The sequence below is a fragment of the Meleagris gallopavo genome, chromosome 5 (assembly GCF_000146605.3).
Source record: "Meleagris gallopavo isolate NT-WF06-2002-E0010 breed Aviagen turkey brand Nicholas breeding stock chromosome 5, Turkey_5.1, whole genome shotgun sequence".
In the NCBI taxonomy this organism is placed as follows: domain Eukaryota; kingdom Metazoa; phylum Chordata; class Aves; order Galliformes; family Phasianidae; genus Meleagris; species Meleagris gallopavo.
The window spans coordinates 14,286,743-14,300,948 of NC_015015.2; the positions used below are offsets into that span (position 1 = coordinate 14,286,743).

Here is a 14,206-nt window from a genome sequence, read left to right on the forward strand (position 1 = left end):
CTGTGTTACCCAGGGAGACTCATTAAGCAGGGGCTGTCACCTGGCTTTGGGAGACACCAAGGCCTCAGATCAGCATGTCAAAAAAATGTCTCAAATCTTAAACCTCAATTTTCCTTGCATGTTGCAATACAAAAGATAAGAAACAAAACTCTTTAGTTTAGTTAATATGAGGATATTAAAATGTTGAAGGGAGGCTTGCTAGAGGAAAGACTTGATGGGCATCTAGTTTTGAAAAGCTTGCAAAATTTGTGCTTTTAGTTTCATGTAGATTATTTAAAGCTTGATTTATTCATATTTAGATACTAAAATGATCCATCTTTGTGCTTGATTTTTGCTGATACTGTTTGTATGGCAAAAGAAAATGATGACAGCGCCTTCAAACGAGGTACATGTACTGTGGAACAATAGCAGGTAATAAAGAAGGAAAACTGACTCACCCCTTCCAATAAGCAGTAACAGCTGCAGGGAAACATAGTCTATCCAGAGAGATACTGCTCCCTTGGCTGCCAACCCTTAAATGAGAGTGAGGAGGGGTGGATCCTGGCTCCACCTCTTCTGGTCACTCAGGTGCATTACTTGCACCTGAGCTCCCTGGGTTAGCCACGTCATCTCACTTACTGTTCAACTATTGGCACAGTGACCTGGCAATTCCACTGTGTTGCTAAAGATGAAGTTAATAAAATAAAGTTCCTACTAAGAGTCAGTATTGGAATGTCACTAGCAGAAAATGTTGCTACAGGCTCTGCACTTTCTATAGATCCAGGAATGGATATTGGCTTACAGTAATTGCTAGATAGATATGATCAAGGAAATGAACACATTTCAATTTCTAATTGGAGTTCAATGGTGGTTTTTTAACTTGTGTGCTTCAGCTGTTAAACACTAACTTCTTTCTAGGAGTGTGAACGCTGTTACTAATTGCTTCTGAAAGTGAAATCAAACACCTCCAAATCAATATATACCAGCTTCTGGAAGAATCGATATCCTGTCCAAATTATTAAGATTTTGCATTGATTGTTCAGGCTCTCAACTGCTCCCATCTGTAATAGTTTATAGATCCTGCTAAGCTTGATGGAACAGAGTAGATGCTATCAAGAGCAGCTTCCTTTGTCTAATCTTTTTGGATGTTGGAAACAAGAGTACTAGCAACCTTGGAGGCAAAGAAGAAGAGCAACACCGTAGCTACTAATGATAGTGAAATGTAAAGTGGTATACCTGATTTAACTTTTGCCTTGCCCTCTGGATCCAGGAGATATTAGATGACTTGCTGCTTTTACTTTTGCATTCTTTTAAAGACTTGATTAAAGTCTTCAAGTAATTTTGTACACAAGGGCTTTGAAGATGTCTTTTCTTTGGTGCTAGTGACATTATATTTTTTTCAAGCACTTTTTCTGCCATCACTCTCCTGCTTTGTTAGCTAGTCACATTCTTGCCTCTGTTTTAGTGCAGGATGCCCAACTCCTGCAAGATCTCTTTCTCCACTTTTCAGCAACTCACTGCTAAACCAACCTTGTCCAGATACGTGTTGTTAATCTCATCTCAGTGTTACTAGGATTGACCTCATGGCTAGCAACAGAACAAGTCTTGTAAATATAGCTTGAAGAAATGATTTAATAAGTCTTCAGAGTGAGTGGCAGAAAAGTTAGTTCTTTGAGTCATATAGAAAAATTTGTTTTGTTTTAATTTAGAGCAAGGGGTTACATTTGACAAAACTTCGGACAGTTATGGGAAAGCTAACATTTATCCTTCTCCATTAGGATCTCAGTATTGTGAGAAGCAGCCAGATATGTGTCTTGAGCAACTGATTTATTATACACTAAAGAAAATCCCATTGTGATCCTAGGACATCTAGAATTAGCAGCACATTACTTCCCTCCATTTCCTCTGCTCCGCTTCCACTAATGCCGAGTATTCTCTTTCTTTTTTCATCTTACCCACTTCATGGATCTGAAAAACCATGAAACTCATGAATGGGGAAAGGCTAAAAAACTGTCTCTGTCTATATTTGAATTTTTTTTTGTTAAAATCTTTCTCCTGACAGAACTAAGTTGTGACAGATAAATAGCACTGAATTGAACTGTTCTCTATTAATTCTCAATATATATATTTGGAGCAAACTATCAAAGTTTTTTCAGTTCTCTTTGTATCACCAACTTGGTGAATTCATTAAATTCATTAAATTCATTAAGTTCTTGCTTGTTGTGATAAAGGGATATACATATAAGCACATGGCAATATTTTTTTCTGTTCCTTATTTAACCTGTGTCTTGTTAACTGAATTATGCACGATCAGTGGTATCTCTTATGTGCTATAGAAAAGGCAAGGCTGTGCTGCTCTGGGCAGCAGGCAGTTATCACAATTTCAGCTGCAAAACCTTGTATTTCTTTAGGAATTATTTAAAAGAAAAGCTGCAAGGATCCCACATTTGAGGGTCTCTTAAAGTACTCTGCTATATTGCTGCCCAGCCGAAGGTATTATTAAACAGCTGCATTAATAAGTCTTAATCTACAGGGCAGAAGATGAGACAAAGAATTGATGTTTCTTAGACAGGAAAACTCAATTTCTCTTAAACAGTTATGCTCTTCTGTTTGCAGAGATTTGAACCCTTATATTTCTGGGACAAGAAAAACTTGACACCGGGAGAAACACTATGAGGTTTCTCTGTGTTTCACTTTCTTTAACCGTGATTTGCTGGCTAGCTGAAGGCACCTTGTCGAAAACAGACGCAAAGAAAGCTGCTACAAAAAAACTGGAAGAAAAGGTAAGCTAAATAATTGAAACGCTCGTCTTATTTAACATGTGCAGTGATATAACTCAACTTTGAGAAATGGTAAGGGTATTCTCATTCTTTCAAAAAAAAAAAAAAGTGTTGAAATCGACTGTACATTTCTATTGAAGCTTATTCTCAAATTAAACTATGTGAAATTGTCCTTTCATTCATCTTTTCTGAGTGTCGCAAATGCTTCACTCCTTTAACCAATACAAGGTAGACTTCTGGAGCTTTCAGCTCCAATGGAAACTGCATAAGATTGCTATAGAAGCAAGAACTTTTTGTCCCCTTCTGCATGTAAAGAAAGCATACCTCCATCCCTGTGTTGGGAGTTGAGGGAGCAGTAGTGTTGGCCAAGAGCCCCAGGTCATTTAGAGGTGGTGGAGATGTTCTCAGCGCTGCCAATGGGAAAGCTGTGTTCTGAAAGAAGAGTTTGAAGAACTTGCAAGCCAGTGTTTTCTTTGAAGGCAAAAGTTATTCAGAGTCCCATAGCAATTTGAGAAGATGATTCAACGTGCTAAAGTCTCTCTTAACTTGCTGAGCATGTTCTTGTTTCCTTTCTTTCGAAACTATAAGAATGCACAACAGTGCAGGAGAAAAGGTATGCATGGAAGTGTATTTATCAGTGCATATATAGCAAATTTATGTACTTCATGTTGCAAAGCACTCTTTAAAAAAAAAAAAAAAGGAGACAGTTGATCTATTCAAAATCTTGTCCCTCAAATTATTGGTAATCCTTCATTATGCAGATATGTTTCTCATTGTCTATATTGCTTGCTCAGTGTCTACCAGGAAGAAAATCTAATACGCTGCTAAAACTACTAGGTGCAAAGGCAATACAGAATGTTGAGACCTGCCTTACCCTGTTTCTGTGTGCTCACTGTGCACACTTTCTTAGTGTGTGGGCTTTATTGGCCTTCTGACTTACTGCTAAGTCTACCGTGCTGTTGTAGTTCAAGAAGATCTTCTATAACAAAGGTGTTTGGAACTTTCGCTGTGACTACAGTGCAGTATACTTAACCTAAAATATGTCCAGTTTAAAAGTCTTCTTTGAAATCTTGGTTAAGAGCTCTTCACCAACTTGGTTTGGCAGTAGCCAGAAAGCAGGGACTAGAGTGCAGAAGAAAACATAAAGGCATTATTTTGAACAGATCTTGACAACTAGTACAAAGGCTGTTGTCAAGTACTGTAGAATTTGTAGCAGCTGAGATTAAGTGGCTGTGTTTAGCAAGACATGAAATTGATATCCCACCTAGGATATCCTGATTAATGCAAGTCTAAAACAGCAAGGTATGAACTGGATCTTTAGTTTTTCAATTTTACAAATGATTAGGTGTTGAATTTCTTGTTTGGATTTTCAGGATTGGCCATTAATAGTAGGTAAGAGGTGCCTTTTTTTTTTCCTGCTTTTGCATTATTTTCATGTTTAATTGTGCTAGACTGTGGCTTAGTAAGTGCTAATGTTAAAATGTGTCCAATGGCCAGGGATTATCCCAGATCCCCAGTCTGTTGTTAAACATGCAGTTCAGCAGTTTAAAACTTCTTGCAGAATTGCTCTTTATGTTATGAACGTACCAGTCATCAGATGTGCTGAATGATTTTTTTCCCTTTTCTTTTCCTTATAATCGAAGTAAGATTACTGGTGATGACAAATCATTTCCCAACTCTTTCTTATTTGCTTTTTAAATCAAACTATTTCACATGATTTAAAAAGAGTACTCGGAGTTTAATGTTGTTGTTTTCTTTTTGAGGCCTGTTGCTTTTGAAAATGGCTGCTTATAAAACCTGTTGTCTTCCCCCAGACACTGCATTCTGATAAGAATGTGCAGGACCGGGGACTGGTAGTTATAGATCCAAAGGCAAAGGACATTATACTGGAACACAGAAGCTACTGCTCTAAGAAGATGAAAGAAAGACACTTCTCAGGAGATGTTCTGGGATATATTACTCCTGTGAGTTAATAAATCAAATAAAATTGGTGCTTTGAATGAATGTGCAGTGAACGGTACTAATCTTGCCTCTTGCATCCTTGCTATAAAAATATTTTTGTAGTATTTGGAACTTCTAGTCTGCAGTCAGATATTCAAAGGATTATTCAAGATTCAGGTGGTCTCAAACTCGTGTTCTACCCATCTCTTGTAGGATATCTAGGTCATACTATTTTTCTCACCAATAAAACAGTTGTATTTTTTTTTGTTCTTGAATGAGCCATGTAAAATTGCAGTATTTTCAGATGAGGAATACTACTAAGTATCCTTATATTATGCAGCTACCAACTTGAACCTTCTAAGTAAATAGTAAAAATTTTATCCTGCTGTCAAGCTGATATCTTGTTACCCAGTCTTACTGTTCAAAGCATCTTCTCTTGAATAATAAATGTTACTTCCTTTTGTTTAGAGAATGCCTCTTGTTTTGTTTTTTTGCACTGCTTAGAACAGAAATAGGCTTTCTCAAGTTCTGTTGAACATAAGTGCAGACCTTGTACATTCAAATCTCTGTTGAATCTAAATGCTAATTCCTCCAGTTAAGTTGAATTTGCATAAACTGAACATTGGCATTCATGTAGCTATGAAAGTGTTATAAGTGCTTTATTATTTAAGCAAAAATAAAGCTACAGAAGGTTTTCTGAAACTAGCAGAGATTTAGCAAGTGAGTACATTTGTGGTAAAGAGTTTTTATTGATCAAAATCAAAGTGGTCTGTATGTCTTGCTTGTCAATCTCTCACTCTTCTTTCTCTCCTTTCTTTTGCAAGTGGAACAGCCACGGCTATGACATTGCTAAAATATTTGGAAATAAATTTACATTAATCTCACCAGTCTGGTTACAAGTGAGAAGGAGAGGCAAGGAGAGATTCCAGTTCACCGGGCTCCACGATGTAGATAAAGGTTTGATTTCCTTTTTATTTGAATATGGATTACAAATGGGATCACTGTTCTTGTTGCAGACTGATGAGTAGTTAATACACGCACGTGCGTTTTTCACACTGCCTCTCACTGTCAAGTAATTTCATCCACTAGTTTTAGAAAGATTTTTACACAGTGAACTTTTCTGTTCTCAGTTGCTTCCACAAATACATGTAGTTTATGTCCAGATAATAAGTAGAAAGACAGCAGGCTATCTACAAAGCCCCCTTTAAAAAAGGAAGAGACAAAGAATCTCTACAGATAGAAATAGACCTTTGTGTTTGCACTGTGCAGTTATTTATCTTTTTTTATTCCTTCTGCCCTTGCAAAAAAACGAAAAACAACCCATACAAATAAACTAAGAACCCCTGTGAGTGAGTTTGTTCTGGAAGTGAAATATGAATTTAATCTGAAGAGAAAATTTTCTCCACTGTCAAGGAACTTGCAGCAGATTCAGAATTCATATAGTATGCTCTTACTAAATAATTAGTTTGGTTTTGAACTTGATTGAAACATGTCTGTAAAATGCCATTTTAAAGAGCTCTAAAGATTGTTTTTCCCATGTTAGTGCTTACTGACAAATTAACTGTAATGCAGTGACTACCGAGAAGGAATGGATGGGACACTAGGAAGTACCAACTGAATTTAAAAAACAACCAGACTTAAAAACCCAGCTAACTAAAAAAAGAAACGAAAAATCATATTCTTCCCAGGACTACACAGCTGCTGTTGTCAGTAAGCAATGAGATGTTTTCCGTGATGAAACAGAACTATAAGCAGCAAGGAGAAGGGGCTGGGAAGGACTCTTGCAAGATTGTTGTAATTGTGAGTTATGCTGTGGTGGAGGTGAATAGCTTCAATTTTTGTGTATCAGAGGCTGGTTCCTCTGCGTTGCTTATGAGCCAGTAGTCTGTAGCAAGGAAACTGATATAACTAAACTTTGCTACATTAGTTGAAGAGTGCTTCAAAATATGTTGTCCTTGTCAATACGTTTATGTTTTAAGAGCTGTTTTCTTGGTAATGTTTGACAGGCTGGATGAAAGATGTCAGAAAAAACTCCAAAAACATCAAAATAGGTGAGCCTATGTTTTATGTGTTGTTTTTGTCAATTTTCTTTTGCTGCTAGCAGAGCAAAAGACAACTGTGTTCCATGTGTATTGGAGAGAAGGGAGATTAGCATGTATGAAAAGAGGTGTCCAAAAAGAAAATGATAAGCAGTTAACTATAGATAAGTAAGAACTGAAGTGTAGATTCTGTTGGTGCCCGAATGTTTTACCTTGGTGTCTTGTCTCTTAAACTCATGGCCACTGGGTCCTCTTTGGAAGGGTACTCTGCATTATAATGATGTGCTTACCTGGGGAATAATCTTCAAACTTGTTGCTCAGGGATTCCACTCTTTTTATAAACGAGAAAAGAAATCTAAATCTGAGTCAGCCGTCAGTCTTTTCCTGCACTGCTTGCTTCTACCCTTGAAGCAGAGACCTCAAGGGATCTGCCACAATGTGTCTGAAGGGAAAATGGCAAACATTGCTACACTGATAAAACTGTGCTAAACTTCTTTCTTTTGTCTGTAACAAGAGTAAGTTGAGGCCCTGAAACTAGTAAAGCTCTTCTTGCTTCACAAGGTTGTATGAAACATGAAACAGGTAGAAAAATTGAATGCTCAGTGAGCTATTCTAAATTACTTCAGCTGCCAGGTGGTAAAACCCCTGAAATCTCTTTGGACTCTTCTAAAATACTTGATAGTTAAAAAGGGCTTAGACATAGTTTTGTATGGCATTTCCAGCATGCATGATTTTCAGCTGTTCCAACAGCAGATTTCATCACTCTTGTCTGACTACATTTTCAATGTCTTAAATGTGTTGTTGGTGGAGGGGGAAAAAGAGAGTGAGAAGTACCCTCAAGCACCTGATTTTTTTCCAAAATTAAGATTTGTCATAGGCTCTTGAAAGGTGCAAAAAAGCTGAATATGGGGCTGAATTAGACTAAATTAGAGGTTGAGGTGAACTTTTCTACCTTGCTATTCTTGTGTTAGAAGAGAGTCACAACTTACAGAAGGACTGCTGTTTCATTTTGGTGTTCTTTTAAGACCTTCCTAAGTGGAACTTCAGTTGTCAAGTGAATGCATCTTTTCTTAAAACTGGCATCAGTTAGCTATTAATTAATGTTTGAGTTATCATAAAACAAAGAAGAATGTTCTATGGTGTTAACTTTTCTGTGCTGATAAAATTTGAGTAAAAAACCAGAACAATCCAAGCTATGAGATATATTGTTTAGTGATTTACCTGGTGGTATCTTCTGTAGAATTATACTTCTATTCTGTTTTTGCAGAAATGTTGCAATGTAGATAGTAATTTTTTAAATTTTCGTTACTGATTGACTTCTTTGCTTGATAGTGCCTAGAATTTTGTTCGATGGCTGGACTTACCATGACTTTGAGAGTGTTTTTGGCAGCGAAGATGAGATAGAAGAGCTTTCCCAGAGTATGGTTCTGCTAGCTAAGGTAAAAGACTTCGACAGTGCTTTTGAAACAATGTGACATGGTTTCTGGTTGCTTTTATAAAATATATTTTCTCATTTCCAGTTTTCATCCTACAAAATAAAATTCTGTTCGAAATATGAATGAGGCGCAAATCTTAACTATATATTCTAAAATGTGTCCAATTCCTGTATGTATGAAATATGGCAATACTTAAGTACAGTTAACTGAAAGCCTAAAGTGAGACTACTTAAGTCTGATTATCCTAAACCTGTTATCATTGGCAGTTGCACACTTCCACCTGTTGTAAACTCTAATTGATAAAACCCGTTCCAGCCAGCTGATGTACAGAATAACATCAAAGCAGTAATGGAGAGCTAATAAACTTCTCATGTAGGTCACCTAGTGAGCAGAGTGATTTCTTTAATTACTATTAAAAAAAAAAAAAAGACAACAAAACAGCCAGTAACAGTTATTAGAGTTATTGTGTTGGGTTTTTTGAGGGGCTGCAAAACAATCTTGGGTACAATGAGTGCTGTTTTCTGTATTACACAAATATGTTCAGGCTTCAGTGTACTAGACATAATGAGTCACTTTTAATATCAAGAATAGTTTGCCAGATATCATTTACTGCATAATTTTGTACAGATCTGATAAAACAATTAAGAGTCCAGGGAGGGAAAAGAGGGTTTCCTTTACGGAACAGTTACTGTTTGCTAAGACTTCCTTTGCATCCTCTCAGCTTAATGCTTTGGAACAATGCTTCTAGGACTGGACAGACTGCACCCTAGAGACATTCAACTTAGTGGCTGTTTTGTGAAAACCTGCCTAATTACTGTCAGAGTAAGAATACTCTCCGTTGCTATAAGATGTAAATAAATCTGCGTTCTAGAGGAAGATGGATGAAGAGGTGAACTGAATACTTTCTTAAAATTCATAACTGCTACATCAATTTTAGGTCCTCTGTAACAATTAACCTCTTAAGCTAAGGGTGCTCAAGTCCAGCAATATCCTTGATCACAGTAGACAAATTTTCATAAGAAAGATTAATTTTGGAGATGTTTGGAATAATGACTTTTCCAGTTTAGTATTTACATCTTTAGAGTCAACAGCTCATGACTTTTTTCCCAATATACATGTAAATGTGTTTCAATTGATTTGCTTAACAACCATATTTCATTAATGGCTGCATTTTTCCCAATCTGATACTGGTTTATCCTGTGAGAGTAGAAGTCAGTCATGCATAACTAATAGAGCTTTTCAACTTTTGCATTTTAGTTAAACAATTTGTGCTTCACTTTGACTTCTTCATGAAATGATGCATTTGAGATGAAACTGTTGTAAGAATATGAAGCATGCTCAAACTGTAATACTGCTAGAACAGCTGAACTGATTGTGTGCTTCAATATTGCATTATCTCTGCAGGCATAATGAATAAGCATGGTGATGAAGTGTATATTGTTGTCAATTTCTTTTTTTAGAATGAAAATTTTAATGGCTTTGTAGTCGAAGTTTGGAGTCAGCTGGGAAATCAAAAGCAAAAGTAAGTATAAATCTTCAGGATACAATTATAAGTATTGCCTCTTTTACAGTATCTTTTTAAAGTTTAATTAGTCCATGTTGACTTGAATTTGTCATTTTCTATAAATAAATACACTTAACTCGAGGTCAACTGAAGATTGTTCCACTTGTCTTAAAACTATTCTACGTGAACTCAAAGGTTACATATTAATATTCATAGTGCAATTAGCAGACCACAGTACCCTTTAAATTTCAGTTATGCGAGATGTTACTGTTGGACAAGGATGAAGAGAGTAACTCAACTGTATGTGTACTCAGGTGCTGGCATTGGCCTTTATTGTCACACTCATCCTGTGTTACTGGATAAATAGCACTGACTTTGAATTAATTAGGAAATCTTCCTGGATTTTATATTAAGATCTTCTATATGTGCTGAAATTAGAATGAAAATCCCCAACCTGAAGCAAATCTATGGAGAAACGGGCTTCCAGTTTTTGCAAGCACAGCAGTTTTAGAACCTTAGAGTAGCTGAACTACCTTTTGGTAACTCTACTATGAAGTTTCACAGAGACTGAATTTGTTGCATTTGTAAAAACTGAAGGGTCTACCTGTATTAAGCTGTTTCCTGATACGTTCTAATCTATTTTCCTTGAGCAAAAGCCCCTTGGCTACCTCAATGCTTTGGATAGACTATAGGTAAAGCAAATTCTGAACTTCAGAAGAAAAAGGCAGAACGTGTGGTGAAATGACTGATTCAGTGCAGCATACTCAAAATTTTGGATTAGTTGCCTCAGGAAATTCAGGCATCCATTCCCTAAAACATAGTACTCCTATTATCTCTCCACTGCTTAAAATGTCTGTGGGAAAATAAAGAGATTTCTATAGAATGCAGACTTTGTTACGATAGACTTTCACCTTTCTGAAAGGATCCTCCAGGTTATTCAGTTTAGGGCAAAGGATATTGGCTGATGGTATGAACAGTGTGTGCTAGTAAGGGACTCCTATCATTCCCCTATAAAATCAATTCTCTAGGAACAAAGACTGAACTTTGTAGCCTTGTCAGGGGCTCCACCATTTACAGTTGGATGAATGAAGCTTAAATGAGATGCTCTTCCTTGTAATTAGCTAATTTGCCGGGTTGTTCTTGATGATGGATCTCTTTACTGAGCTTCAGATCTATTGCAGTCTCTTACTAAGACAGGCAACAAAATGGTTTAAGTAAATAGTAACTGCAAGCCAGAAGTTGGGTATAGAGGTCAGTTTATCTACTGTTATTCAGTAAATCTGATGTTTCCCTATAGGTTAACTTTAAATGTAAGTCAGACTGCATTACAGTAAATTTAAGGCTCGCTGAAAGCTAATGTAAGCAAGCTAACAGCAAGTACTGTATTGCAAATGGCAAACAAGTATAAAATGTGTTTTTATTTAACTCTGAGTTGAGTTTATGTTCCAGCAGTGTCCCATCTCCTGTAGTAAAAACTGGCCCTTCTAGGGGAGGTACAGTGTAGTTGCTCTAGCCTTCAGAGCCAGAATGCTATTTAGGCAAAGTGTAGAGGTACTGCTTACTACATATTCAACGTCTTTCAGTTACTGCTAAACAGGAATGGGAAGAGGTGACTCTCAAGGAGCAGAACAGTGACTGCTCATGTGTTCTGAGTCAGTAATGTTAGATTAGACATGGCTGCAAGCAAGCAAGACTTCAAGATTGTCCTAACCATAAGTCTGAAAGAAAATGTTTGGCAGAAAAACCTGAGTATAAATAAAGATTATAAACTTTTTTTTTTTGGTGTCTCTTCAACACCAGTTTTGATTTAAGTGCTTAGCTGTAAGCCCACTTGTGTGTTTACCCACCACTGCCCTAGATGTGGTTGAGGTGATTAAGTTGCAGAATGTCTCTGAGAAGCCAAGCAGTGACAAGCATTCTGAATAAGTGCTTTTACTTTGAGATCAATTAATTTGCCTTTGAATAGCAGAGTAGAATTAGTCCTGATAAATCGGTAAGCATGGATTAGCCACCCTTTGCTTTGCTCATCCCTGCTAGGAAAGGGTAGAGCAATCACATCTTCAGCCCACAGAGTGGCAGTATTGCAACATGATTCATACATGATCCGTGTCTGTTTTTCCAAAGTGATAAACATCAGTAATAAAGCACATTCGTAACAGTAGAAGAGCTGGGGACAATTGACAGGAATGTATCAAGACAGAGATGACCATTTAATCTTCAGACATGTAAAGCCTTGATAGAATAGAAATTGCGTGTGCTCCATATGAGGTATTGATACTAACTGTTAGGTACATAGTTAGGCTTTCCTGATTCAGATCAGTGTTTCTATGAGATACCTTTTTTTCCTTTTTTTTTTTCCCTTTTCCTTTTACTAGCTGAGCCTGAACTTTAGTGGAATTCAAAAGCCTGATAACATCCTGATAACATTTGTTCTAGCCACTGCATCTTTATATACCGAGGTAACAGTAACAGTGCTCGCACTGTGCAAGGTTTCTATAGCCTGCAAGGTCTCTCACCAGCATCTTTGAGAACCTGTAATCACTGAGAATTTTTAAGAACAGGCAAATTTATATACTTTCCTTTCAGCTCTTTGCATGTTTCTAGAAAAATCTTGCTTTTTTTTTTTTGTTTTCACTTCAACATCAGAAACAGATGAGATTTCCTCCTGCAAGGAATAATTAGTTGCATAAAAAGAGCTTTCTGTTTCCTGTTTATCCTAGCTGGTATTCCAGAAGAAGTGAAATAGTGTGGTCTGAGGCTCACTGTGTATCTTTTGTTTACATATTCTTAAGCAGAGCTAACTTAATCCTTGTTTGCTTTCAAGAGTAAGAACGTAGTATTGTAACAATTCTTATTTAGGGTTAGGATTGCTTTTTTTTTCCTGCTCTGTAATGCTCAGCAGAAGTGAAGTCTTAAATTATACCAGTCCTTCATGCTATTTTCTTTTATATAACATTTATTTGTCAACTTACAGTGTAAATTTTGCAGAATTACGTGCCTAAATGTGGCTGCCTGGCTTTATGTTAAAGAATGTAATCAACTTAATTTATGGCTGTTTGCTTCGGATATGAGGGCCCTGGATGCCTTGAAGCTTACCCAACAATTCTGCATACATGCTTTGTATACCTCTGGGTGTATAAAATGGCATTAGATTCTTATATTCAGCTGCTGAAATACCATCTATTCTATCTGAAGAACTTGAATTGTATTGAGATGTGTGTGGACCTACGCTACAGGAGCCTGTCACTGATCAGTTCAGACTCATGTAAAAGTCCAGTACAGATGCTTTGAGGTACCCTCTGTAGGTACCTACTTCTTTTCTGTGGTTTGCGAGAATAGAAGCTCCTGAGTACTGATAGAAGACAAATTTGTGAGATAAATGACTGAATCTAACTGATGCTCTTTTCTCTCATGCTGACAATTATTGCATAGTGAAAAAGTACTCAGCTTCATGTCCTTGATTCTAACACATAGGAAATGAGTTTCTAAACAAAAACTTAAATCAGCTGAAATGTCCTGTGCAAATTATACCTCAAATTGTAATATATTTTACTGTCCCTTACAGTTCAAACCTGCTTCTTAATTAAGTTTTTTTTTTTAATCTAGAACTTTGATTGATTTTACAACAGAATATTCCAAGTTATTTAAACCGTGGCATTTCAGGTTAGAAATGCATGTGGTGGAAATTCTGAACTAAACAGGAAAACTTCTGCTTTCTCAGTTTTAATTATAACAGCCAGACAGGACAATGTCTCTTTTGCTAATATTATGCATGGATTTATTTATTTTTTTTTTCCCCAGACACCTCAGTTACACTGTGGGCACGTTCATGCCTTTTTCACCAGAATCTGATAGTATATGTGAAGGTGAAAACGTTATTCTGCTTTGTCTGGCATTAGCTGACAGATGGCACTGCCATCACACAGGATCAATCTGAAAAACACGCTGTTTTTTTTTCACCCACCACATGCTGTAGGCACTTGGCATCATGCAGAAGATGACCTTCAGACATCTTATTAATGTTGGTAGGAGTATAGGAGCAAAAACCTCTTCTGGCACTTCTATCCTTCATGTTAGTCCCTGAAAAATTAATCTATTAATCAAAGATTTGCCATAATTCACTCCGGTTTTCTGGTATTAACTAGGCAATGAAATGGCACAAAAGAGCAATTTCTTCTTGAAGTAGACAGCTTTATTCTGTCCAATTTTCTTGACAAGGCATAAATTTCAGGGAGCACTGAGTATTAACTTACAAAAGAAAGTGGCAGAAGTTGGAAAGTTGGAGAGTTCTGAAGGGTCACGTAACTGAAGACAAGAATGTAGCAGTATCTTCTGCAAGGCCTTTCAGACAGCCTGACAGCCCACTTTTATGCACTGAAGTGAACTGTTACAAAATGTTCCAAACACAATGGACTGACAGTATTGGAAAAAGTGAGTTCTGAAAAAATAACTCTTCCTCAAACCTTGGGTGAAGGAAATCTCCATACTTTGTAAGGGACAAAATACTTTGAAATTGGGAACATTAAA

At 36.8% G+C, this 14,206-nt stretch overlaps 1 protein-coding gene across 7 annotated transcripts in view; it reads left to right on the plus strand.

Annotated features, from left to right (window-relative positions):
* The first annotated feature begins 292 nt into the window (after positions 1-292).
* CHID1 (chitinase domain containing 1) overlaps positions 293-14,206 on the plus strand; it is a 119,197-nt gene continuing 105,283 nt past the window's right edge. For all 7 annotated transcript variants that reach the window (XR_793579.3, XR_793581.3, XR_002115019.2 and 4 more), the window contains exons 1-7: positions 293-411; positions 2,596-2,762; positions 4,574-4,723; positions 5,525-5,657; positions 6,707-6,751; positions 8,072-8,178; positions 9,636-9,697. Coding sequence is in view for 1 of the 7 variants with exons in the window: in XM_003206307.4 (XP_003206355.1) it covers positions 2,652-2,762; positions 4,574-4,723; positions 5,525-5,657; positions 6,707-6,751; positions 8,072-8,178; positions 9,636-9,697 (608 nt within the window). In the remaining 6 variants the exon portion in view is untranslated. The remainder of the gene's footprint in view (positions 412-2,595; positions 2,763-4,573; positions 4,724-5,524; positions 5,658-6,706; positions 6,752-8,071; positions 8,179-9,635; positions 9,698-14,206) is intronic.